This window comes from Hyalella azteca, unplaced genomic scaffold (assembly GCF_000764305.2).
Source record: "Hyalella azteca isolate HAZT.00-mixed unplaced genomic scaffold, Hazt_2.0.2 contig8321, whole genome shotgun sequence".
In the NCBI taxonomy this organism is placed as follows: Eukaryota; Metazoa; Arthropoda; class Malacostraca; order Amphipoda; family Hyalellidae; genus Hyalella; species Hyalella azteca.
This window is the reverse complement of record NW_025938418.1, coordinates 293,636-321,006: the sequence shown is the minus strand read 5'-3', so window position 1 is coordinate 321,006 and position 27,371 is coordinate 293,636. Positions and strand designations below refer to the sequence as shown.

Sequence of the window (27,371 nt, the reverse complement as noted above, 5' to 3'; positions counted from 1 at the left end):
ATAGAAATATATTTACTTATCCAAACTAAGATTATTTTGTACCCAATGGCCTTTGTAAAACTGTAAAAAAAGTAAAAAAAACTTACCTGGCTGCAGTGGCTGGACCTAAAACTCTGTAGAAAGGTGTCTAGCAATGTACAGAAGTGTTTTATAAAATAAACCTAACTCTAACCTCAACCTAATAAGGTTGGCATTTTTTAAATATCTGGTAATGTAGTTAATTCTTTTTTTTGTCCAGTTTTTAACTACAAACTAGTTCCAGAGGACATAACTTGATGCAATTTTGTCTGGATTTCTTAGCTCTCTCCAGTAATGTTACTAATCCTGTTGACTATTGACCAATAAAAAAAAATATATAAATGTACAGTATCTTTGTAATTTTAAGTGTGGTCATAAGCATCTTGTCCTTAACCCTTTACGCCCTGAATTTCTGGGATGAAAATCATAAAATTCACTTTTTCTGTTTTAAGTCTCACTTCAAAGCTGACATTCTGACCTATCCTCAGAAAACGTGAAATTGTTGGAAAACCGATGTTTTTTTCTGTGTGACGAATTCGTCACGCCAGGGCGTAAAGGGTTAATTTGACAATCACTGGAAGATGAATTTCTATAATCATATTTAAATTGAAATTTAAATTGAAAATCAAATTTAAAATCACTTGTGGAGCACAATCTTATTTAATGACATGTGTAGACCTGTGTACTTTTGTATTGGCATGTGTAGATCTGACTAGGTACTTGTGTAGTGACATGTGTAGCAGTGACATGTGTAGACCTGACTACTTGTGTAATGGCTTGTGTAGACATGTCTACTTATGTAGGACATGTGTAGACTTGTCTACTTTTTATTATATGTGCACTTCTGTAAAATATAGCAACAATTACTTAGGAACAACTTTGTATGTACAGGAAACCTTTGATGCTGTGTTTGACGAGGCAGTTACCGGTACCTAATATGAATGAAGCTAGTGCATGTTAGTTCCCAATAAAATTTTATTAAAAATAGAGGATACATTTTTTTCCTTGACCATATTTTGTTAAAATTGCCTATGTATAAAATTCACCAAATTCAAATTTGAAAGATCAGATATAGGTACCTACATACTAAAATTTTTTCAGAACTTGACTTATTATCATTTTTCTTATGATCTGCCATCTTGAACTAACTGCTAGAAAATTTTCGTAGATGAAAAAAATTTCAGCCTTGAAGGCCATAACTTACAGACTAGCCCCTGCGAGCTGTAGTAACAACCACATAAATGTGTACAATCAATGAAAATTGTTCTGTTGCATTCAATTATTAGATGAGGATTTTATTCTACTCAGGGAGTACCAAGAAGCTTCTAAATTTTTAACTACTAAGGAACCTTAGGGGTTTAAAGTAGTCCCTAAAGTTCTAAATCTAATAGCTTCTATTTAAATTTGAATCAATTAAGAAAAATTTTCCAACATAGTCTACATTCTACCATGCAATAGGTCTAGAAATTCTTCAATCCCAAGCCATGACTTGATTCTTAGAGCTACTAGTTAATATATTATTTCATCTTGTATATGTATAAGGAAATCATATAATGGTATGTTTTTGAAATATTTCTAGTATTGACCAGTGTTTTGAATATTTCCAGTGACTTTCTCCATCATTTATGTACGTATATTGGTATTTATCAGATTTTTCTACACTGTTGTGACTCGTTCATTTATTTGCAGGATCCAGCTGGTATCTTTGACTTGATAGAAGTGGTTGGCAATGGCACCTATGGACAAGTCTATAAAGTGAGTAAGCTTGAAAGTAATGGTAAAAACCTTAAAAAAAAGTTTCCTATATTTTCCCTCTTATCATGTGATAAAAAGTGGATTTATATCTTACATAAAAATTAGGGAATAACCTTTTTAAATTGCAAATTTTATTATTGCAAAACATTTTTTAATAAATAAGGTTCATGCATGCCACTGAGATGACACATAGTATACAAGCAGTCATGAGTTGGTTATGTGCACATGAGATGTGTTGGTTGTGTGCACATGATATGTGTTGGTTGTGTGCACATGATATGTGTTGGTTGTGTGCACATGATATGTGTTGGTTGTGTGTGCACATGAGATGTGTTGGTTGTGTGCACATGAGATGTGTTGGTTGTGTGTGCACATGAGATGTGTTGGTTGTGTGTGCACATGAGATGTGTTGGTTGTGCATAAAATGAAAATTTGTAGGTATATCATACTTTCCTACATAAATATAAATCATTCCAATGATATTCAAAATCTTTCCTGAAACATCACTGCAAAGATGTTGCTCCCCTCATGTAGCATAAATCTACCTGCCTTCCCACCTCATCCTTGGGTTTCAGTTATTATTTGTTCTCATGATTTCTTTAGCTGGGTTATATACATAAGTATAAAGTTGTTGAATATTATTACTGTAATTATCCAGTTCCATGTAATTTTCTTTCTACTAGTTTAGGCTAACAGATTTAAAACATAGAGCTCATTTATTCTCATATTAAGTGCATATGAATAATTAGCATCTAAATATTTTTGAACTTGAAAAAGTTATGTGCTATTATAGGCTTGTTGACATTTTTTGCAGGGTCGTCACACGAAGACTGGTCAGCTGGCTGCCATTAAGGTTATGGATGTGACTGAGGTAAGTTTCTTGCTAGCTCATACCAGGCATCAAAGAAAAAAATACTGAGATAAAAACAAATTCTGGACAATTGATTAAAGAATTGCCACACTTGTTGCATAGATCTGATAAGAAAAATGATCTCCAACTAAAACCTCTTCTCATGATTTATTAAATCTGTGAAGGCTTTATAATTCAAGTACATTATTTATTATTCAAGTAGGTACATATTTAAATGGTCTCTATGACTTTATTAGTCATTGGTTTGTGTTTCCTTTCATTTAAACAACTATGGTATATACTAGATACCTTAGATGAGTTGTCGCTTAGCGTCTATTCTGTACTGTGTTGTGTCCATTAATATCATAATATCAGTTGACTGACTGCCTGAAATGCTCTTAGACTCGTATATTTTTTAGCGTCTCTGCTGTGCCTCAGAGATGGTGATGCTAGTCTCTGCTTTGTAATCTTCAAGCCAGCTGAAAATCACATTGTTTAGATACTCTTCTTGTTGTTGTTGCAATTTCCCCATCATCTTGTGGCTGAGGTCCCATGAACAACTCATAGGTCATGTTTTCAGGGCACTAAGACCGCAGTAGTTCTGCTACTATCACATACTGGTACTTGCTGATCCACCAGAACCATTATTTTTACTTTACACAGACCCTGGATAAGTCAGGTAGTATTCATTAATCAAACATAATTAGGTCACTGGCCTTGGATTTGGATATGTGCTGATTTGGCATTCGATTTTGATATTTACGTACTGATTTCCATTTTTAAATTGTTTTAGGCACGTATTCAAGGTGCAAATTAGGCAGTGTTTGTCATTTAAGATTACTATTAGAGTAGCTCATTTTCAGTTAGTGTGAGAAGTGCATTATTACATCCTTTTCCCTTATTTATGTTTTATCTTTCCAGGATGAAGAAGATGAAATCAAGCTCGAGATCAATGTGCTGAAAAAGGTTTGTTTTTTCTTCTTTCAAGTTTTTGCCTCTCATCAGGCATGCAGACATTTTTTTCTAATTGTCTTCCTTTTGAAGCAAAAGATCCTGTGCTCTTTAAACATGTGTCTTGAGGTTTGCAACATTTTCCCCTCCACAATGCCATTACTTTGTTACCTGTTGAGCGATATAAGTCATTTGAGTAGCTAGTTCGTTTCTGTGTAATTGTTTCAGTTATGAAACTTTTTTCCTTGTTAACAATGATTCTGCTACTTATTAAGATTACGGTACGTACTGTGAGTTTATTGCATACTTCCATCAGTGAAACATTGCCACTACAGGAAGTTGTTAACTCCGGTGCAACCATTGCCACTCTCCTAATGTATTATTGTTGACAGTACTCGCACCACCGCAACATCGCCACATACTACGGGGCGTTCATCAAGAAGTCACCGCCTGGCAAGGACGACCAGCTGTGGCTTGTCATGGAGTACTGCGGGGCTGGCTCTGTTACAGATCTCGTCAAGTGTAAGAATTGTTCAGTTTGTTATTACTTCAACTCCTGAGCTCATGTGAAACGACATCCCGAAATTTTTGTTGTAATGTTCAATTTATTCATACTATTTCACTTACCTGCTGACTGCTGTAGATATTGATTGATTATTGCCACTAGTTCATTATAATTCGTTCATAAGTCCCAGTGCTGTTTAGAGCGTTTATAGCGGGATCTATTGGTACCGCTATAAGCTAAGGGAGTGCGAATAATAGGGAAACCTACGAGTAATTAACCAGGCGGATGTTGTTAAAAATGTATTTGAGTATTGTAAAGTTTGCACCTGTTGAATAAACAAACTCTGATAAGGCTAATTGCATAACATGTTTTACAAGATTAAATGAAGAATATTATACAAGAAAATATTACAAATAATATGAATATAACATGAGCTATTTAAGGTCTTACCCCAAACGTTGGCGGACAAAGCTGCAGTGAAATGACTATTTACTGAATTTACGAAGAAAGAAATAGTCAATCTCTAAGAAGTTCGGATGGTTGTTAGACTGCTGACTATTTGAGGAAAAAAAATGAACAATAAAATAAATAACGAATATCGATGTCCCTACACATTCAGGTTTATTTGAATTCACATACATTTCTTTTTCACCCTCAAAGACATGGCTTCATTGGCTTATATACATTGGCATTTGTCATTAGTCACTTGACACCAGCATTTCATACACCCACATGAAAAGAACGCCCGATCGATGCTCTGATCTATATCGTATCTGTGATTGCAAATCTCCTTTACAGCGACCAAAGGACAAAGTCTGAAGGAAGATTGCATTGCGTATATTTGCCGTGAGATTCTGCGCGGCTTATCCCATCTGCACAACAGCAAAGTCATCCACAGAGACATTAAAGGCCAGAATGTCCTCCTCACCGACAATGCTGAGGTCAAATTGGGTGAGTTGTGTGTCTATAAGCTACTACTTTTTATTGCCATAACAGAAGTACAATACAGTAAAAATCCAAGCCTCTACGTCGAGGAGCTAATTTCTATAGCCGAAATTTAGTGATTCTATTAAAATATAATGGTAAATATATATTTGTAGTATCTATCTATCTAGTAATTATGATTTTTTTTACTAATTGAGTATGTTGAAGGAAACTAACAGTATGTTGTAATTTCTATGACCGAAATTTAATGACTATTAAAATATAATGGTAACTATTTATTTATTTGATCTAGTAATTATTATTTTTTTCTACAAATTGAGTAGGTTGAAGGAAACAATACTTGAATTTAAGATTTTTACGGTTTTCATTCCTATTGGAATTTCAATGAATATAGTGTTTGCTAGAGCTCGAATTCTGCACTTAACTTAAGTAGACTCCGCGCTATTACTTTGTTCTTAATGATTGTTCAGTAGCAAGGATTTTATTGTTCAGTTGACTTTATTGTTCAGTTGACTTTATTGTTCAGTTGACTTTATTGTTCAGTTGACTTCGGCGTGAGTGCTCAGCTGGACCGCACGATAGGACGTCGCAATACCTTCATAGGCACGCCGTACTGGATGGCTCCTGAAGTTATTGCTTGTGATGAAAACCCTGATGCCACCTACGACAACAGAAGCGACCTCTGGAGTCTTGGTGAGACGCCAATGTTTGCTTGTTTGCTCAATATTACTAATAATTCTTGTGCTCTTAATTTCTATTGTATTACTGAGTTGGAATTTTCGAAAAGACAATGCTGTTTCTCTCGGATTTCATTTGACAATGTAATCAGCTTTAGTAACTTTTTGTACTGAAGATACCGTAGTTATGGTTTAAATTTTTGTACCGAAGATAGTTATGGTGTGAATTTTTGTACTACTGAAGATAGTTATGGTGTTAATTTTTATACTGAAGAAGGTTATGGTAGCTATTTTAATTATAGAAATGCCCATCACGGCAACAACAGCAGCTTTTCCTTGCACTGAGGACATGCTTTATTACAGGCATCACGGCGCTGGAGATGGCAGAGTCTCAGCCGCCGCTGTGCGACCTGCACCCCATGCGCGCTCTCTTCCTCATCCCGCGCAACCCGCCCCCGCGCTTCAAAAATGCCAAAAAATGGAGTAAAAAATTCCACTCGTTCATCGATAGCATCTTGGTCAAGGATTATCATCAGGTGAGATGAGCAGCTTGAAATACCTAGTTCAAGGGAAACGTGTAAAGAATATTTCTGCATCAAGGACTATCGCATGGCAAAGCAAGTTGCTAGAAATGGGCCAAAGAACCATGTAATAAATTATTTCTGTTTTGTCACGTCAATTTGTTGACCGTTACTTGCGGGCAAGATTGTAAGAAATGAGCTCTTATTTTGCGTGCTTGAGGTAAATAAATGTTTCGTGCAGCGGCCGTATACGGACAACCTCCTGAAGCACCCCTTTGTGCGCGACCAGCCCACAGAGCGCCAGGTCCGCATTCAGCTCAAGGATCATATTGATCGCTACAAGAAGCATAAGATGAAAGGTGACCTACAGACTGAATACGTTTTATTTTACTTGGCAGGTTTCATAACCTAAGCTGCAGAAAAGGCACTTGCAAACCTAATTTTCATGCGAGTGTGTGCTTGAATTTTGCTTTTGATCACTGATGCCTCAAGACTGGCAATGGTAAAAAAAGATGCAAGCTAGTTTTTACTCAGCGTTGTATAGTGCCTTTTGCTGAAATGTATATCTATATTTCTGTACGGGGACTGGACAAAATAATGGAAATGACTGACTAACAATTAATAATTATTCGATAAATAAAAAAGCTTTTCTGCTCATATTATATGTTGTTAAGTTACCTAGTACAAATAATTACCGTATCCATTTCATTCTGTCGAATTTCGCTAGCCCTATGAGGTTGATATACAATTTTCCTAGAGAGTTCTGGAAACTGAAGAAGAATTGTTCCTCCAGATCGCGAGGAATCTTTCAACTACAACAGCGGCTCTGACAACGACGAGGAGGAGATGCGACCCAGCGGCGAGCCCTCGTCCATTGTCCAGGCCCCGTCCGGCGACACCCTCAGACGGAACTTCCACCAGATACAGGTGCGCCTCAGACGGAACTTCCACCAGATACAGGTGCGCCTCAGACGGAACTTCCACCAGATACAGGTGTGCCTCAGACGGAACTTCCACCAAATACAGTTGAGGAAAGCGGGTGGCAGAGCTGACATTTTTCTAACTGCTGGAGAACTGCGAGGTGGCGAGTGAAGAGTTGTAATGTAACTTGTTACAAGGGGGAAATGTTACTCGTTAATGTCTTTGTTTGGCTGCTAAACCTCCACAAGGTGCAGTCCTTGAAATATAAGCAACTTGTGCACTATCAGGTTTATTGAGTTGAAAGGGGAAAAATGTTAGCGAGAGCTAAGAAATTCGGAACTAATCATTAATTGAGAAATTTCGTTGCCTAGGAGCATAAAGCACAGCAACAACAAGCAGCAGCAGCGGCAGCAGCAGCAGCTGCGGCGGCTGCAGCAGCTGCAGCTCCCCCTGCCTCAGCGATGGGAGGACAGCGCAACGGCATCAGCAAGCGTGACAAGAACGACAAGAATAACGCAGAAGATATTCCTGAACCTGGGCCTCCTGCCAGACCATCGCTGCCTTCACGACTCATGGTGCGCTGTGTTATGTTAATGCTTACATTTTCTTTTATTGTTTTCTAGTCAATTTACTTCCCGAGCAGACTTTTCCAGCGCGTTTTATCGAATTGTTTCAATTTCGCTATTTTCAAAACTTGAGTTGAATCCATCTCTTAGCCATTTTTATCGTTTCTAGGAGTCACAGTATTTTATGTAAGAAAACACATTCTCATTTATCAGTTCTGCATTTATTGCGTGTTAGCTTATTTATATTCCCGATGATTCTCACCTGCCGCCCTTCCTCGACTAAGATTTCTGATTCATCAAGATTGCTATGAAACTCGTACATAGGAATGTATACGACTGAATTTGTGACTAAACGTTGTTCAATTATTGTACAGGCATCTTACATTCACAATCGCTGTATCAACGAATAAGCTTATTTTCTGCTGTTTATGTCAACAAAGAAGCTAATTTTCTATTGATTATGTCAACAAAGAAGCTAATTTTCTGTTTATGTCAAGAAAGAAGCTAATTTCCTATAGTTAATGTCAACGAAGAATCTAATTTTTTATTGTTTATGTCAACGAAGAAGCTAATTTTCTATTGTTTATGTCAACGAAGAAGCTAATTTTCTGTTGTTTATCTCAACAAAGAAGCTAATTTCCTGTTGTTTACAGGAAAGCGGGAGCGCAAGTAACAGTAACGGCGTAGCGGCGCCACAACGTCCTCTGCCTCCCCCGCCTCAGTCCCGGGAGAACAAGCCCGCCACACCGCCCCAGCAGCCTCACCACCACCGCGACCACATCAGGTTACCTCATTACCCTTCAAATGCCTGCGATTGTTGTGTATTTGAAAGGAAAATAGAAAATGCTTCATGTAGTGAAGTTGAAATCACCTCCCAACAGCTTCACCACCACTGTGACCACATCAGGTTACCTCATTACCCTTCAAAGGCTTGCGATTGTTGTGTGTTTGAAAGGAAAATAGCTTCAGGTTGTGAAGTTGTAATTACCTCCCAACAGCCTCACCACCACCGCGACCACATCAGGTTACCTCATTACCCTTCATATGCCTGTGATTGTTGAGTATTTTAAAGGAAAATAGCTTCAGTTGTGAAGTTGAAATTACCTGCGTTGTCAGATAAATTCATCAGATGGTATAGTATATTTCGCCCATTATCCTTGAAATGCGTCCGATTAATGTGTATTTGAAAGGAAAATAGCTTCAAGTTGTGAAGTCGAAATTACCTGCGTTGTCAGCTACATTCATCAAATGCTATATATTTTGCCTGGCTTTTTGAATGCCTTGTACAGAGATCGGAAAAATTTCGTAATTTACAACACTTGATTGTCTTGTACAGAGACCGTGATCGGGACCATCGTAATTCACATCAACAACACCACAAACAGCAACAGCCTCGTAAACCTGAGGTAATTTTGTGTCATATCCTGTGTGGTGATTGATGTTGTGAAATGAATGTATTATGAAATGGAGCCTGGTGTGTGAAATCCATTTCGAAGCATGGCATTCATTCTTCTAAAATTGTTTAAATTATTGGTATCATTTACTTTGGTTTTAATGGCCGACTTCCTTAGTTATTTTTGAGTAACTTGATCATTTTTTATTTTTCGGACTGTTTTTTTCTATGGATGTTCTTTCCATCAATTTAATCGGTTTTGCCTTACTTGTGAAACAGTTCTCTGTATCTTTCTCTTTTAAAACGGGCGTTTTACTGGTGTTGAGTTTAATGTGAAATTAAAAGCCGTTTAACTAATTTGCAGTGTTAAAAATAGCTGTTATTTTCCGTGATATCTTACTTTCCCTTTTCTGTAACTTTTCTTCATCCGTGACTTTTTAACCGTAATTTCTTTAAAGAGCCAGCTTGTAATGATAACTTTTAAAAAAAATTACAAAAGTAATACACTGTTGATAGACATCCTGAGATGTGTAGATAGTCCACCATAGCAATAGCCAGTAAGTACTGTATAGATTATATTTATTTTCGAAAATGTAGGTAGCTGTGTTGAGGGAATTTTTCGTCACGTCGAGAGCACTTAGTTGTCTCAAACTAGTTGCTAGTCTCAAACTTAGCTAGTCTCAAACTAGTTGTTGTGGTACTGTGCAGTTGTTGCGAATGTCCGACGACTCCTCTGTTTATGTGAGTCTTCTGAATCATGCGCCTTCGTTAACATTCCTTCTTGCTTTTGACACAGCTTTTGTAGTTAGCTATCATTATATGTTCCCAGCAAGTGTTTAAGTGCTGCGAAATCTTATTCTGCTACTTATTTATTTATTCTGTAATTTAGCAGAATTACACTTTCTAAATTTCGGCATTGGTCCTCTTCAGAGCGATGTTAAATTTTTTCGCGCTGCTGCATGTTGATAACTTCAGCTTATTTTCTCAGGTGCTATCAGAATAATTTCTTACTTTTTTGCCAAGAGTTTAGCACCCTTTATTCCTTCTCTACCTGCATGTTTCTAACGATGGTTCTCACCTCTCCCATCTAACTTGATGTCGCGACGACTAACGTTGATCGCTGCGTCTGTCTGTACGCTTTTGCATGCCCACTCTCCAGGCGCTCGCCTCTCGTCTCCAGGTGTGTCTAATGCTGCCACCAAACCGTTCTTAGCGTTACTGGGATGTGGCGTTACTGTGATGTGGCGTTACTGTGATGTGGCGTTACTGTGATGTGGCGTTACTGTGATGTGGCGTTACTGTGATGTGGCGTTACTGTGCACGTAACGAGTGTACGTAACGAGTGCACGTAACGAGTGTACGTAACGAGTGTACGTAACGAGTGCACGTAACGAGTGTACGTAACGAGTGTACGTAACGAGTGTACGTGTGTGCAGGACTTGGACATGCTGGCGCACCAGCTGAACCAGCTGGGCGGCGGGCACCCCGCACCACCGGACCCGCCGTCCGCCGCCGCCGGTCTCCAGCCGCCGCCATCGCAGCAAATTATTGAAGACGACAGCAGCGATGATGACGATGATGGCCGCGTCGCCAACGACGGCACGTTGCTCGCCTCGGACCCGCCCAAGCCGCTGTCTGTTGCCAACATTTTAATGAATATTTTGAATATTTATCTTAGACTTGATTGGAATGATGGAGTACTTAATACTGTTTTTGAATATATATAGTAGACTTTATTCAAATGATGGATTACATAAGGCTGATTTTGAATATTTATATGAGATGTGATTGAAATGATGGAATACTTAATGCTGATTTTGAATATTTATATTAGACTTGATTGAAATGGTGGGATACTTATGGTGATTTTGAATACGTATTTATATTAGACTTGATTGAAATGACGGAGTACTTAAAAGTAACGAAAATGCAACTAAAAGAAACCTGTACAAAAATATGGACAAATATTAACTATCAACTAAACATTATTTTAATGGTGATTTTTAATACCTATTTATGTTAAGACTTGATTGAAATGATGGAGTACTGAATGCTGATTTTTAATATTTATGTTAGACGTGATTGAAATGATGGAATACGTAATGCTGATTTATAATATTTGTATTAGACTTGGTTGAAATGGCGGAATACTGAATGGTGATTTTTAATATTGATATTATACTTGATTGAAATGATGGAATAATATAGTTCATAACGGTGTTCCATCACTGCACATTAAAGCGCTGTTCGAGTGTGGTTTAGCTTTGCCTTAACTTAACTGATTTTCTGAAAATGATTGATCAGCTAGCAATATCAGTTTGAATATAGACTGCTGCGATATGAAGGATAATTGTTCAGAAATGGGTGAATTATTATCATTATTCTGCTAGGGATAGAAATTGCCATGTAGTTGTTTTGACTGAAAGACGGATGAGACCAACCGTGGTTCATTTGTTTCAGGCCAGCCGAGGGCGCCTTCCCTCACACAGCCTTGCAAGGTGAGGGCGCTACTAGATGTTACCTTCTGATGTTACCCAACTCTTACCCTTACAGTACGTTATGCAGCTGTTACCCTTACAGTACGTTACGCAGCTGTTACCCTTACAGTACGTTACGCAGCTGTTACCCTTACAGTACGTTACGCAGCTGTTACCCTCTTACGTTACATAGCTGTTACCCTTGCACAGCTGTTGCACAGCTCCCGTTTCATTTTTTGTTCAACGTCGCTTGCTCTTTACCACATACTGAAAGCGTTGAGCCTAATTGTTGTGGTAAGGAGCGAAATGAAACAATAAAATAAAATGAAGTTGCTCCTAATTGTTGAGTTGGTATTAATGGAATAAACTGAACCTCAGTGCTGAGGGTACGGTATTATTCAGTTAGTAGTCACTATGAAGGATTTTCTGTTTGTAATGATGAACTTTAAATCGACCATTGAAGAATTGAAGAATTCTTTAATGAAGTCAAACATGTGCTAATATGTCTTCTAAATTAGTGATGCTTTCTCAGACACTCAGAATGAGTATGAGTAATTCAAGTAATCACCCTCACATATTATCTACATATTGCAGGCCCGGCGCCCAACAGACCGTTGCCCCCGACGCCCGACGAGGAGGACGCCAACAGGACGCTGGTCATGAGGAGGGTGAGTGGGGCGCGGCTATTGCTATTAATACTCGTTATGACTTGGAGTTAGGGGCACAATTGTTCTTGATACTCTTAGTGACTTGGAGTTAGGGGCACAATTGTTCTTGATACTCGTAGTGACTTGGAGTTAGGGGCACAATTGTTCTTGATACTCGTAGTGACTTGGAGTTAGGGGCACAATTGTTCTTAATACTCGTAGTGACTTGGAGATAGGGGCACAATTGTTTTTAATACTCATAGCGAAGTAGAGTTAATGTCGAAATTCGCGATCTTGTCTAGTGAAGCGTCTCGTAACAACTTCTTTACTGGTTGCCTCGGATGATATGTCCCCGGCAAGGGTATGGTTGAAGTGTTGTCAAAGGCATACGCGTCAGGAAGAATAAGGTGCTGCTTCTGCCATCAGAGGGAATATCCGGCATCATTGAGTGCTACCGGGCGTGTATTCTTTCGTTACGGTACCTTAAACCAGAGTTTTTTTTTTAATTCGGGTAAATTAAGGGTATGGACCGTATAGATAATGTATATTGCAGCTGAACCTAAAAATGTCAAGTTCAGATCATTATCTAAAGATATATCATCTAAATTAATTTACGTGAACAATGCTCTTTGAGTGTTGTTAATTCGGCTGACCTGACTTGAGTTTCAAGGTTTATCAGAGATTGCCGACTGCCCAGGCTCTAATGCTAACGTAAGCCAATTTTTTGCACTTTCGGTCGTTACGTTTTTGCAAAAATTTGCTTATACTTGTTGGGTTATCGGTTTTCCTCAAATTTGTTATCCCTGATGAAAGTTACATTATTATGGTACTATCAACACTGATTGCAGCAGTTAATTGCGCGTGAGATTATTTTCCTTGATTTTCATGCAGTTTATTCGTCCCACGCATTTACATTCATAAAAAAATAAATTGGTGCCAATGATTATTGCATGAATTTACTGGAAATAACATGTTGGGGAAGATTAAGGTTTCTCTATTTCTTTGATTACCGAAATCCATCTTGTTTTTAACTCTATCTACATTTCTCATGTGCTTCTCGGCATTGCATCATCTGGGTTTATGCGGCGTAATTTATTATATTGATTTCAATCGACTAACGAACTCCGTCATTTCTGTGCTTGTGCCGCTCTCCAGCGGCAACAACAGCGACAAAAACAACAGCAACAAAAGCAACCACAACAGCATGCCTCATCAAGCAGTAGTTCTTCGAACGGTTCTTCTGGCTCCTCCCCCCTGAACTCTAACGTTAATAAAAGCGCTGATATTCAAGGCCCAGGTCGCGGCCACCTGTTCGCCGCTGGCGTGCGTAGAAGAGATCTTGTCAAACAATCTTCTGACGCGCCTAAAAGAAATGATCACAAGAATTCGGCCGTCAACGGCGGTGTTGAAAATAATAATAAAGTTGCGGCTGTGAAAAGTAGCCACGCAGTTCGACGACCTCTGGAAACAGCTGCAAGTTATGGTGGGGCTGGGACTGGTGCAGCAACGGGAGGTGCGAAAATGCGGAGTAACAGTGACAGCAGCTTCGATATTGCTCGACTTAGCAACGCGAGCTTCCAGGACTGCAGTAATAACGCTAGTCGTCTCAGCAAAATAACTTCTACTGACGTGTGGCTGTTGAACAACAACAACAGCAGCCAGGAAGAGAGCAGCCCTCGGTCCATTGCAGGGCCTTCCGCCCCCCCGCTCAGCAAGACTCCTTCGGACGCTTCGATTAGTAGGAGCGACCAGCACCAGGCCACGGCACTCGGTCCTGCGCCAATGCAGGCGAGCCGAGATCAGACGGAGCAGCACTTGTCCCAGCTGTGCCAAAATTCGCCTCTTCCAATCCGCAGTTCACCGCCAGAAATGAGTCGTAACTCATCGACCGCGAACCAAAACTTGAATTATTTGGGCCAAGATTCTCCCCAACCAAGTGCACGTTTCCAGCCTGGCAATGATTCTCCCCACATTAGCCACAACTCATCACACATGAATCAAGAGAGTGCAGGATTCTTGATGAACGGCAGCGAAGTAAGTGGTAATGTGGCTCATCGCCGCAACGAGTCCGACTCGCGTGTCGGGCTGTTGCGCCGACAACACACGGACATCCCGCTGGCTCGTCGGTCTCACCTCTTCGGCGGCCGTGGAGCTGGACCCCGGGACGAAAACCAAGTGGTGCTCACTAATTTTGTGACCAAGGGGGATAACTCAAAACATTCCTTGAGGAGACAAAGTTCCCTAGACAGCGACTTGCACCTCTCGTCTGCCGGAGATTCAGATTGTGTTCCTTTGGTTGCGAGGGCGCCGCACTCCCCACACGCCTCCCACCAGGTGCACCTATCACTCTTCCCCTCAGTCTGTAGAGCAAACGAGTCCAGTATCTGGGCGCCTGTCTAACGTTGTTGTGTGCTTCACATTATCTTTAGTGCAAATTTACTCCAATGGAACATTAGTATAATCCGTCAATATGATGTTATTACAATGTGATAAAGATCATCGTGCTCTCTCTGTAGTGCGTCTGATCTGAAGCAGTTGAGGCCGCAGACGCTGGCTCGTTTGCTGCTCGCAGTTTGGTTTACACTAACACAGCGTTGGTATGCCACTGTTGTTCTCCTGCCCTCGACATCTCACTGCCAGGAGGGACAGATCCAATCTAACCTTTCATTGCCTAGAACAATCGCTCTTATTTCAATCACTGATTTTAGTAGTTTTTTTACTCTACTTTGCAAGAGGATTTTTGTTTCGCTTGCTAGTGATGCCAAATGTCATGTTGAACATATCAACATATCAGTCCTAATTATTTATTCTAGGTACATGCTGGTATATACGTGACCAGCGTAGAATACCAGTTACTCTGATATTGAAGTTAGCCCTGTACTTTACATGTCACTTCTTGCCATGTTTAGGCATGGGGGTGCCTTAGGATCACTCCCTCCTGGTTCACGTGTCCAAGCTGTAACATGTTAATATTCTGGACCGACTATGAAACTTCAATACTAACATTCTAATGGTAAAGTTTGTGGTGCGTTGTATCGGCTAACTATTAACATTACAATGCATTTTACTATGTAAATGATGACCTGCGAAGTAGTTTGTAATATTTAATGTAAGCTCTAGTCAAGTATGCATTAATCTAGAAGGCAGGAGGCTTTTTTCCGCATGTAAATGAGAGTGGTTGTGAACTGTGCGTTGCTGTACAAACAGTTTTCTTTTCTGGCTTAGCTCGACTCATTAACCATGACTGTAGAGTTCAACGGCGCTCTGAATTTTGAATTGTAAAAACTAAGAAAAATCAGTTGGAAGTCTTTTGTGCCTACTTTTATTTTCAACTTTCCTTGAAGTGATACTGATTGTGGGATCTTTAACGCTAAGTTTTAAGGCCCGTATTGCATTTGAAATCTATTTAAAAGTGATCTCTCTTCCTAGTTGGATTTTCTAACATTTGTAGCTTTTTTAAACTTGAAAACGTCTCAAATCCACTGAGCATTGATTTAAGACGTCGACATATAACACCGAGTGCTTTATGTATCATAGTTTTTACGTTATCGCTGTACAATATCTTCGTGGCTTCATCTTCTATTGTACAGTTGTTAATAAGTTTTGAGTGGAATAGCGTGTGAATTAACTTGATTTGGAAATTTCTCCTCTCTCTCGGAGTGACTTTTGGTAAATGATCTTGCAGTTTAGAGTTTCTTTTTAGAGCGAGAGTATCATAGGCGATGTATGAATAATTATTGGCTTATAACCAGACGAGAACCTCGGTCCTAAGACAAGATCATCGGATTTTCACACAAACTGAAACAATCTTCCATGTTGCTGAGTAGTTGTGCTTGTAGATTATCTCATGAAAGGTTATTCCTTTAGAACTGTAAGGATTGTATAAGCTCGGTTTTTGAAGCACACTACCGCTATACCGAGTGGCTTCAAAAACTTGTCCTTTGTTTGCTTCACTTTAGAGATTACATTATCATTTAAAACAGCGGTAATAGTTTTTATTTATACGTCTTGCTCATGTTTGCTAACGCGTTTAGTTTACCCTCACCTGAAACTAAAAGTGCATTCTCATTTTAAAATGCACCTTGCATAATTTGACCGCATGTAAATAAATGCGTAAATATTGACTAATTTTGCAAGGCTTGATATATGTGCTTTGTATTTAAACTGCTAAAGGAAATGATGAAAATACCAACCTAAAAATGCCTCGAGTTGAGTTTTTCAGCGAGCTACTTATTAGATTGAATAAGAGAAATTTCCGTTTACTATTGTCGAAGCTAAGGACAAAATTATGTCTCATTCGCTTTCGGCATTTTGTTAAATTCAATTTTTCGGTCTTGTAACTGAGTAGTACGCTAGGTATAACATTCAAATTTAGTTATGTTTATTGAATCTATTCATTTGTACAGCATATATTCCATTTTCTCCGTATTTTTATTGTGCAAACTTCAATGCTTATTGATAGTAATTACAATCGTCATACCATTCAGGCCTTCATTTGTGACATTCGTTACCACCGCTCATTGTTTCATTCTCACCATTAAGAGCGCAGGCACAGAAACGTGCTTCACAACTTTGTCTAGCATTTGGTTGGAACATTAACCTGCACTTGATCTAATATTTCCTTGAAATTCATGAGCGCCTTATAAGAATTAGCTGCGCTGGATTCAAGGCGTTTGGTTTAAGCCTTTCAGTTTCATTGAACAGCACTTGAGATTTACTCATTTGAGTTTATACATATCTGGTAAAGTCGATACGTTTCTTTGCTCATAAAAATTATTTGGTGATGAGTCAGCTCGTGATCCCCGTTTCCATTATTTTATCAGCGTGCCTACGTGTGCTACGTTGTGATATTGTACATTGCATTCTCATCAATATACATAACTGTTTTTGTGGTTTGTTGCCCCCCCCCCTTCTCTCTCTCGTACAGCCTTATTCGGCTATTCGACTGATTTAATTGGCCAGTGCACAAAATTCGTTTGCAAAATAGCGTACTTCGTAGTCTCATTTTCACAACTTTTTGCTTCATATAGACACAAGTTTTTATTTATTTGGCCTTAATGCCCTTTTTTTTTTACCTTAATGCCCATATTTTTTTACCTTAATGCCCATATTTTTTTACCTTAATGCCCATATTTTTTTACCTTAATGCCCATATTTTTTACCTTAATGCCCATATTTTTTGCCCTAATGCCCCCCTGGAGACCCTCATACCGCGGTTTGCCCGCAGGACCGACGCAGCGGCGGGGTGGATTCATCACCCGTGAGCGGGGGCGCCTTGGCGACGCCTGGCTCCCGCACCAGCTCCGTGCTGCCTGACCTCCTGCCTCAGGTCGGTGCTCTCACTAACCCTGCAGGTGCTAGCCAACTTTGCAGGTGCTGCTGTCTTGCCTATAGTTACCAGGTCAATTGGTAACTATATATATAGGTGCTCTCACTAACCCTTGCTGGTGCTACACTCTTAGAAAAATTACCGTTAACGGTATTACCGGCGTTTCAGTGGCCGGTCGGCACGTGAAAAGAAACACCGTGTTGCCGTTTTTATTCTAATTTAACACTAGAAATCCATAAAACATCGGATAAAAACGGCGAAACAGTTTATTTTCACGAGGCGACCGGCCACTAGAACGCCAGTGGACCGTTTTTTCTAATAGCGTAGCCAACTTTGCAGGAGCTGCTGTCTTGCCTATAGTTACTTCCTAATAATTGGATTTTCAGTTGCTGGACGCACTGCAGAATTAAATAGTCGCTTCAGAAGTAGCTGTCAGGGCTCTCGTTATACATTGAGTCGCCTTCCAGTTACTGGCCAGTCTTCAGAATAAAATTTATGTTGAAAGCCGATATTCAACTGAGATTAATAAACCTGTAATTTGTCATCAGGTTTCACGCGGTCGAGGACCATCCTTTTTTCAACAGTTGAACTTTTTGTCGAGCAAAATCGATATCATTACTCTCCCGATGAAGCTCGTTTGAGATATCAATTCTAAAACCTCCTTTTTTGGAGACTCAGAATGACATTGATTTCTTTGGTGACAATTGCACCTCTCTTTGTGTTGCCTGTAATTCGAAGGAATTTTCGGCCCACTAATTTTTTTACAAGATCATAAGGCTCCTTCAATTCGAATGAAAAAGTCGAAATTCACTGCCTTTTGTCGTGTTATATCTTCGGTTCTTTCGGGATTTCAGTCGCGCAATTCATTTAGAATTAAGTCGGTAAAGTTCTCGAAATTATAGTGAATCAGCTGTTTCTGGACGATGGGATGAAATTGTTTTCCTTCACGGCATGGAAGTCCGTTGATTTATTTATTGTGAACAAATGATGAGCTCTACTTTTGGGTTCAGCAGTGACTTGGTTACACTTTTTCGTGTGATAGTTGAACGGTGTTCGATGAGCAACATCTTTGTGTTTTGTTGCATTAAGCTGTTAGTATACTGGTTTCGACGTTAATCAAAATTTCAGCAAACTCCAAGGTAAGTCGTCTTTATCCACGTTTCTCAATATTGTTTTAGTTGCGATGTTGTTCTGTAAGCTGGTTGCACGCTCAGTTTAACCCCTCTTCCCGACTGTTCGAATGCATTATTTTACAGACTTTCACGACGGTTGTTTTACCTCTAGTCTATGGTTTGTTTTGATAGCTTTCTTACAGCTTTCATCCCGCAGTTTCTCACCAAATTGCTCTTTTATTTTTCCCTCATTACACGGTTTCGTATATACGGTTTCGTTCTAAGTGCCACGCTACAGGCGATGGAACTGATACTTTTTTTCTGATACTCGATGGTTTTTCTGATACTCACATTGTCTCTTTGTTCCCATTAGTGTCACTTACTCACTTTATAATATTTTTTTTTAACTTTCTAATTTAATTATCAAACATTTTACTACAATTTACGGAAGCATTGCTGCCAAGCAATTGTTCTGTCTATGGTTTTCTTTTACTCACTTTGCCCTTTTGTTCCCGTTCGCGTCACTGTATAATATTTTTTTGAACTTCCTAATTTAATTATAAAAAATTTTACTTATATTTACTGCCTTGCAGTGCCTTGTTCGGAATTTTTTACTAGTTTTTTTGCTGTTTTTATTTCTTTGAAACTTTACTTGATCAGTTTTGACCTCTTGCAACCTTATTTTCGTATTACGTGTGCGATGCATTGCAGTGCCATAGGATAAAAAATACTTGATTTTAAAATACTTATAAAAAAGTAACGGTGAAATGCATAACAAGAATTAGCACATTCGCAAGATTCAGTAAGTTCTGTAACGCATTAATAGGAAACGCGAGGATTAAAGCAAATGGCAAATAAAATATATTTGTGATCGTGAGGCGCGTCTTTGAGAATGATGAACTACCTACCCGATGAAAAGAAAAATCCGAAGTCAAGTTACATCAATTCATCCCTGTGGCGTAACATGACAATTGACTGCTAGCAAGGGTCTAGAGGCGCTTGCTCAGAATTTCTCGTTCACAGTTAATGAAAAAAATATTTTTAATTTTGTCTGTAATTGTGCTAATAATGTGATATTCCGATGCATGTTTTTTTGCACTACCTAACATCCTCTCGCATATTTTGGCTTGAGCATCACCAAACTTGTTACCTCCAATATCTTCTTTATTTTGGTTTATCCATCGTTTATTTTTCATTATTAATGCTTGAAGCCTGATATCTCCGGGATATTCCCTATAGGAACCTGTTTGCTCAGATATTGACGTATCGTGATGTTCGATGTTCGTTTTTTTCCCACACTGCTTGTTTGAACTTGTGCCTCATTTACTAACTCAGAGTTTTGTGTTTCCATTGGATGCTTTCGTTTAGTCTGCCGTTGCTTCAAGACGAGTCGATCTCCAGTCTTCACAATCAAAACGCCCGCCTGCGTGTCAACGATCAACTTCCGAAATATCACCTGCACCGAGTCAACATTTATTGCCATCTCGAGTCCGAAACTCGGCTAATGAAAACCAATCTATACACGTCTCGCGGGTGTCACCGAACTTTAGGCGGCAGACTGTATCTGCCACACCGCCTCTGGCAACTCCTCTCAAGAAAAAAGGAATTTTCTCAGGCTTCAGAAGTTCCGGCAAAGCGTCTCAAGCAAAGCTTCCTCCTCCCTTCGCATTTAGGAGGGAAAATACAGCTCCAAATATGTTCATTTCGCAAGGAAATAATATTTCGCCTTCTCCTGCTGCCACTGAAATATCGCCACAAATTGGTCGCAGTCCTTCCTTTAGCTACCTTAAGAGCCCTCCTCCCAGCCCCTCCCGCCGGACCGATAACTTCAGCTCAAACGTAACGTTGAGAGCTGAAGAAGTTTATACAGCTTCGCAGTATGCCGTGCCCGTCAACAAGGTCAGTCATTGGCCTGAAAAAACAGCTGCAATTTTGTGGACGCTTGTAAAAGTTACTGATTATTTTGACCAATTCATCATATTCATCATTTCTGACCAATTCTCATACGTACATCTTGGATCTATCTATATTTGATGAGACTCTAGGCACAAAGAGTCTAGTAAACGTCGGAGAAAGTGTGGTTGTTGCAAGTCTTCCCTTCATTTCATTCTTTCTTCATTTTGTCCGTTGGCTTTCTTCCATGACCATACGGCTTGCAAAAAATAGATGTTTTGCATGCTTGACTGGAGTCCAGTCCTACTTGTTCTCCGGCGGCTGATTAGTTGGCGTTACCGAGCTTGATTTGCTTGACACCTGCGCATGATTCATTTCTGCCTATCATTTCGATGTATAATTGCTGTGCTTTATCCACCATTTTCTTCTTGCCATAATATATCGTCTTGTTTCAACATGGGTTCTCTTTTGGTACCAGTTCCTTTTTGTCACTAATTTAACATTTCCGACTGGAAATGCAACTAAACTCCCTGGAACGTTCCTAGTTGTAGCTAGCGTCCCACATCGTTCGCATGAGTATGGTACAGCAATGTTAATGTAAGGTGCAACATTTAAGCATTTCTCATCGCTAAAAAGCGCATTTTCTGCTGACTAGCCTGAAAATCTCTGACGATCCTCGCGTTGCAATTTCAAGTTGATTGACTTTTTTTTTGGACAATAACAATTAGGGATGGCATAAAATTGGAGAAACTTGTGGAAATGAACGTTGATTATGTTATCGAGTGAGCTGTAGTTACAGCACCAGATGCCAATCCTTTGTATTACGCTGGAGTTGTTTCACGTCCCGAAACTCGAACTTTTTGACGCATTTTAGAAGCGTACCATTGCTTGCTCATCACAACTCTCCCATGTTCAGCCTTTAAGCGGCGGTATTGCAAGTCAATTTGGTTCTCCGCCATTCAATTTCTTATGTTTGTCATGATATTTATGTGGTTTGTTCTGTCTTCTAAGTTATCGGAGGAAAGGACGTTTGTGATACTGGCTGCACGCTTATTATGTTCTCCGGCATAGGTTTCACTTGAATCAGTAGTAGGTATTATATTTTGATTGTTTTTAGTTGTTTCTTGATTTTTTGATTGTTTTCAGTTAATGCTCGAATGAAGTTGTATCCATCATCGTACACATGATTCGTGTTTATCCGCTATTGTATGCTGCTTTGCCTCACAAATCCTGAACTATTGTCCTTCATTCCTACACGAGAGCAGCTGGCTTTGTCTGCTGAACTCGCAGTTTCGTCGGGAGATGTTTCATGCGCGTTATCCAGTGTTGAAGTATATGATGATGACATGACCAAATAAAATTATATCGTAAAAATAAAAAAATCGTAAATTATAATAAAATGTCCCTTGGAAACCTGATATTTGGATTTTCACTTCCTATCAAGAGCCTAATTCGCCGAATCGAGAAAAATAATAAGAAAATTGTCAATAAGAAATACTCTCTGGTCTTCAATGAAACCTGAATGATGACATAACTTGCATGTTGACGTTTAGTACCGTAATTAGATGAACAACAAATTAGTTTATTTTGATTATTTACAGTTTATTTGGCCCTGTAGTGAGTGTTGTTCAGTCTTTAGAGTGTATGTAGCGTGTCCACATGCACGACGAATGACATTTCCGGGGCTTTAGAATTGCCTTATTATTTTGTTTGTAGTCTCATTTTTGCTTAAAATACTGCTTCAACCAATTTAATTTTTGCTTTTTTCTAAGTCTTTAAAAGATTCACTGTTATTAATTTAAATTTCAGATAATTTTTTATCCTTACCAATGATAGCGTTTGCGTGACGAATTTTATTAGTCCTAGAAGAATTTACTCCTGTTTTTGCACATTTTCTTAGCAGTCTTAACAATATTTTCTGTTTGCATCTGTTATGTTGTTTTCCGTGTGCCACGACCTCGTTTGTTTTGCATTAAGTTGCCGTTTGCTCGCCAGGCGACTAACGGCCCCAACGCTGCACGACTGGACAAGTCTACCAGCGAAGAGGTACGTCTTTTTTTCTTTTTATCTATTTATTATAATTTATTTTTCACGCCTGAAAACTGAGTACACAAATTCTCAATCCTCCAATTTTCCGTCGGGTGGATTCGATTAAAGTTGGAAGTAAAACGTTGAAGTAAATTTTTGATCGAAATTTGAAAATTCAATTCCATCTGTGTTGATGTGTAAACGATCAGATTCCGTTGTTTGGTTCAGTAATAAACAAGGAAACTTGATGACACACTTTAATGGATACAAATTATTTCATTGTTCAGTTAATTATTCTTCAATTTTAAATATCGTAATAAGATTCTTAGTCTACTATTGAACTAAACAACTAAACGGTAACTACCTAATCATGGCTAGACATCCATAGCATGCACCATCTTGGATGTATCTACTTGCCAGAGACACTACGAGGGAAGGGATCTGCTTAGCAATTCAATTGAAGGCTTGACTACAGTGATCGTGCTTTGGGTGTGATTTGATATTTTAGGTGGCTGCGCTGGCTTGTTGCTTTATCTTCGGTGATTGGGCTGGATTTGTGCTGAATTATCTTTTATGATAGGGCTGGTTGGTGCTTTATTATCTTCGGTGATAGAGCTGGCTTTGCGAATATATTCAATGTATGCTATATCAATATCTTATACGGCTGGGCTTGGTTTATGCATTAATATTATTGATGGTTTGGTGGGACTCCATATCATTGCTTTACGGATGAGGTTTTGATAGATTACGTCCAATCTTCACGACGGACTTCTCGGTGGTTTACTGTGTCCGCCGAACTTTTACTTACCAGGTTTATGTATAAACTTTTATGTTTTCCTGTCCTTAGTGCTTGGTATTCCTTTTACGCGCTGTTACACAAGCTTGATACTTTTCATAACATCGTATCTCGTGTTTGAAGTTGTTTTATCGTCATCTCCACTGTTTCTCGTACTTCCTTCAAAATTTACCACAGTTTACCACGATCTCAACTACCTACCGTCAGCAACATTATCGCAATGAGTGAACAGTGAAAATTTCATAACACGGTTTAAAACTCTTGTAACTCTCTGTCTTGATAAAGGAGCTCTAATTACATTACGTGTATTCTTTCATTTATTTTATTTAATTCATTTAAAACAATTACGAATGAAGTTTCTTAACAAGTTCTTGTTTCTCATAGAGACATATCATGATAAACCCTAGTTATGTTATTCGTAATTGCCAATAAACCCTGGTCATGTTTATTCGTAATTGCGTCTGTGAAACTTTTCTGTCTGGAGTGTCATTGGTTTTCTGCCTATCCTGTCCGTCTTCGTATTGCCAGGTGCTGGATTGTATAGCGGGCCGTCTCCTTGTCTGTTGTCGACTTGATATATCTTTTCTTTTACTGAAAATATTTATTATAATTACGTGTTAGCAATTCAATAACTAAATATTAATAGGCGAGTTGCCTTGAGAGATCGCGCTTCTCTGACTAACTTTTTAAAGTTCATTTTCCCTTTAACCTCGTAACATCGCTTCTTCCAGGTGTGACGTTGGACATCATTCTAATTAAGGATTAAAATTAAAGAGATTCATGCTAATTGATGTGTCTGGTTTTAATTTTGTGCATGGGTACTTTTTGTGGAAATAATGTTACAAATCTGAGCTCATGAGATGAAATAATTTGTTGTGTTTTGCAAGAAAAAATTGTCTACTTATACCCATGTGTTTTGATTGGCTTATTGTTGACATGCATTCATTAATACTGTGCGTCCTCTCTTGTTGACTAATTTTGTGTATGAAAACACTAATGATCTATTTATTGCGGTAAGCAGGTTGTGATTATTTACCATATTTTGATGTTTTACATGCCAGGGTAATTGATTCGTTGACGATTCTATCTCAAGTGCCGTAAACTCGCCTTACTGCTTCAAAAATTGTTTGCCTCAAACTGACGAGTATAAATAGTGATATACGCACGATACTTTAATTTTTCATCTGTGCAAGCTTTCTTCATTGTGATAGCGGTGAGGTCTTATAATCCAAGTATTGAAATACGAAAACTTTGTTAATAGTTTCGCATTTCAATAGTTCATTCCTCCCTGTTCATGCTAGGGAGCGTGAAACATTGAGCTAAGATTATCACGCGATACAATGCCGGTCCATGGCTGTCTAATAACTCCATCAACACTCGATGACATTTTTCTTTGATTCATAAGAAGGGTTGCGAGTTGCCTGCTTAGGTTGTCGTTCGATTGATTTAATATAGTAATTACAACTTCCAATGATACTTCTTATTGCTCAAAGTATTTCATTGCATTGAAATTATAAAGTTCCGTCCGATTTGCGTAACGACGACCATGTTTTAGCTATAAACTAAAAATGTATGAATATTCAAGTTTAATTCTGCATCAATGATGACCAAATGAACGATGTCATGCACGTTTGTTTAAATTAATTAAATTATAATTCCAAAAGTATTTTAGACCTCAATGAATGTTTGCCAGTAACGCGTGATATCCAGACCGAATTTCAGGGAAATTTCCCAACTTTTATGTGTTCTTGATAGTCGCCATAAGAAGCAATTTCTAAGTGATCAATCTTCTGCGCTAATACTTTGAGTGTTCATACAGTTCTATTCACGGTCACCACTAACTCAGCATCACAATTTATTCATCATAAATGAGGGAACAGATTCGTCGCTCGAGCTAACGTACAAGTTGTAATATGATTCTATGATATCACGAATTGATTATGGTTTACGATGCCTCATTTGTCCATCGCATCATGTGCGCCGAAGGGCTGCGCTCGAGATATGCGTAAGGGGGAACGTATTTATTGTTGATTACATTCGTCTCCAAGAACCTGTGTTATAAAGACAATCTGTGATGTGCTTGTGTGCTGATGATGCATGTTAATATCTTCCTCACTTACGTGCCGACTGTCCTGGACTGCCGTTCACTGACCACTCGAGCCTCTAGCACGAGCATCCCAACTGCTTCTTGCCTTGCATTGCTCGCTCCAGGTAAGTGCGCTGTGACACAATTACAGTTTCGTTGTGGTCCATCTAGGGTTTCTAACTAATTTTTGTGAAAACCTTGAATTGGATTCATAAAGTCCAAAAAAGATTTTACGGTATTATAGAAGAGAATGAGAGCCGCTGTGACACAATTACAGTTTCGTTGTGGTCCCACTAGGGTTTGTATATAATTTTTGTGAAAACCTTGAATTGGATTCATAAAGTCCAAATGAGATTTTTCTGTATAGAAGAGAAAAAGAGCTCGACAACACAGCTGTTCTTGCTTCAAGTAAGTAGGCGTCTGCACGCCGCAAAATTAGTTATCATGCTTGTTTGATTTCCGCTTTTGCATCTCAGAAATTATTTCAATCTTCTGTTTTAATCACGGTTGTAAATAACTGATGATTTAATGGGCAAGTTTGCCCTCGGAAATTTGTTATTAAACAAATCGCATTATTGCCAGATTTGCGCTTAAAATGAAAATGGCTTCAATTCATATCCATAATTTTGTTATGAGGCGTATTCAGCCTTTTCTGTGTTTTGTATGGAGTACCATTATAGCATGCATGCCGTCAGCATTTCAATCTCAATTGCAACTTGGGAAAAGTGATAAATATCGAGCTTATTTTGCCCAATCAAACATACATCGCATGAGCTAATAAGGTCTAGACCTGCGGTGACCAGACCTGAGTGACCCACTTTGCGCCTTTTAAGTTTTTTATTTTCTTTGTATTAATTTAGTGTCCAAATCTCTTCTTATTAGTTGAACGCTTCTGGTGCCGATGCTTTAATTTGTAGAGGACAGCGTCGTAGGATTTGGGGCATTGCCACCTTCATTATTGCTTTGATTTTGTTGTGGTTTTACTTTGTCTTTTTCATGTAACGGGTTTTTAGTTTATTTATTAATTTTTCTGTATTATTCATTCACGTCTTTTCTGACGTTTTACCAATTATTCATTAGTACTTGTCTGAATGTTTGCGTAGTATACTATGTGTCGGAATATTTTGGTCGCACTTATTTTTTCCGTGCGTTATTTTCAAACGGCCAGGAATGGTATCATGTTGTGATGATTCACGTGACTTTTTACATGCAGGTAATGTAGTAGAGAAATATATATCTTACTGTTTTACAAAGGCAACTTTATTACGACTTTTTTTCGTGAACAGGCAACTGTTTTGCTTCTCCCGAGTTTTGTTCTCCTTTGCTCTGGGATATTGTAGTTGGCCCTTAAATGTTGATTATGTAGTGATGGGTTCCTATTTACATTAAAAGAAATTTCCTGTAAAATCATTTCTTGTCTCTCAGGATAAATTTCCCCACGATCCGTAAATTATCTTACGATACCTAAATTATCTTAGGATAGTCAACTACATTTTTCTCTGTGCATGTGGAGAATGTGAACATCTTGACTGCACGAAGCCTCATGACCTGCCATGTTTCTGTTCCACAGTACCGGCAGGCCGTAAGCCCACGCCCCGTTTACCTGCACGAGCAGAACAAGCAGCGCACGTTCCTGGCCTTCGGGTTCGGGGCGGGCAACGGGGCGAGCGGCAGCGGTCCGATGCCCGGTGTAGCAGCGCCCAGTACACCGGGCAGCGTCCAGCAGCCCGGCCGCCGGGACTCGCATATCAACATCAACGTTGCGCCCACGGCGCACGACATGAGCGATACGCCCGAGATTAGGAAGTACAAGAAGAGGTTTAGCTCGGAAATATTGTGCGCCTCACTTTGGGGTGAGTCGGCATCTTTCTCTGTAATATATATGGCTGTTTTGATTCATG

The 27,371-nt window shown here is 39.0% G+C and overlaps 1 protein-coding gene across 7 annotated transcripts in view; it reads left to right on the top strand.

Moving 5' to 3' along the window:
- LOC108667825 (serine/threonine-protein kinase mig-15) overlaps positions 1–27,371 on the top strand; it is a 42,001-nt gene that overhangs the window by 6,323 nt on the left and 8,307 nt on the right. Inside the window, exons 2-21 of one of the 7 annotated variants that reach the window (XM_018154895.2) lie at positions 1,708–1,773; positions 2,588–2,644; positions 3,545–3,589; positions 3,967–4,096; positions 4,878–5,030; positions 5,568–5,717; positions 6,065–6,237; positions 6,464–6,581; positions 7,016–7,149; positions 7,515–7,718; positions 8,363–8,493; positions 9,046–9,115; positions 10,539–10,735; positions 11,563–11,600; positions 12,174–12,247; positions 13,382–14,560; positions 17,454–17,555; positions 20,036–20,566; positions 22,556–22,606; positions 27,041–27,323. In XM_018154895.2, the coding sequence (XP_018010384.1) occupies positions 1,708–1,773; positions 2,588–2,644; positions 3,545–3,589; positions 3,967–4,096; positions 4,878–5,030; positions 5,568–5,717; positions 6,065–6,237; positions 6,464–6,581; positions 7,016–7,149; positions 7,515–7,718; positions 8,363–8,493; positions 9,046–9,115; positions 10,539–10,735; positions 11,563–11,600; positions 12,174–12,247; positions 13,382–14,560; positions 17,454–17,555; positions 20,036–20,566; positions 22,556–22,606; positions 27,041–27,323 (3,886 nt within the window). Of the gene's footprint in view, positions 1–1,707; positions 1,774–2,587; positions 2,645–3,544; positions 3,590–3,966; positions 4,097–4,877; positions 5,031–5,567; positions 5,718–6,064; positions 6,238–6,463; positions 6,582–7,015; positions 7,150–7,514; positions 7,719–8,362; positions 8,494–9,045; positions 9,116–10,538; positions 10,736–11,562; positions 11,602–12,156; positions 12,248–13,381; positions 14,561–17,453; positions 17,556–20,035; positions 20,567–22,555; positions 22,607–27,040; positions 27,324–27,371 lie in introns of all 7 variants that reach the window. The other 6 variants (XM_047881580.1, XM_047881585.1, XM_047881582.1 and 3 more) reach the window with 6 other exon arrangements.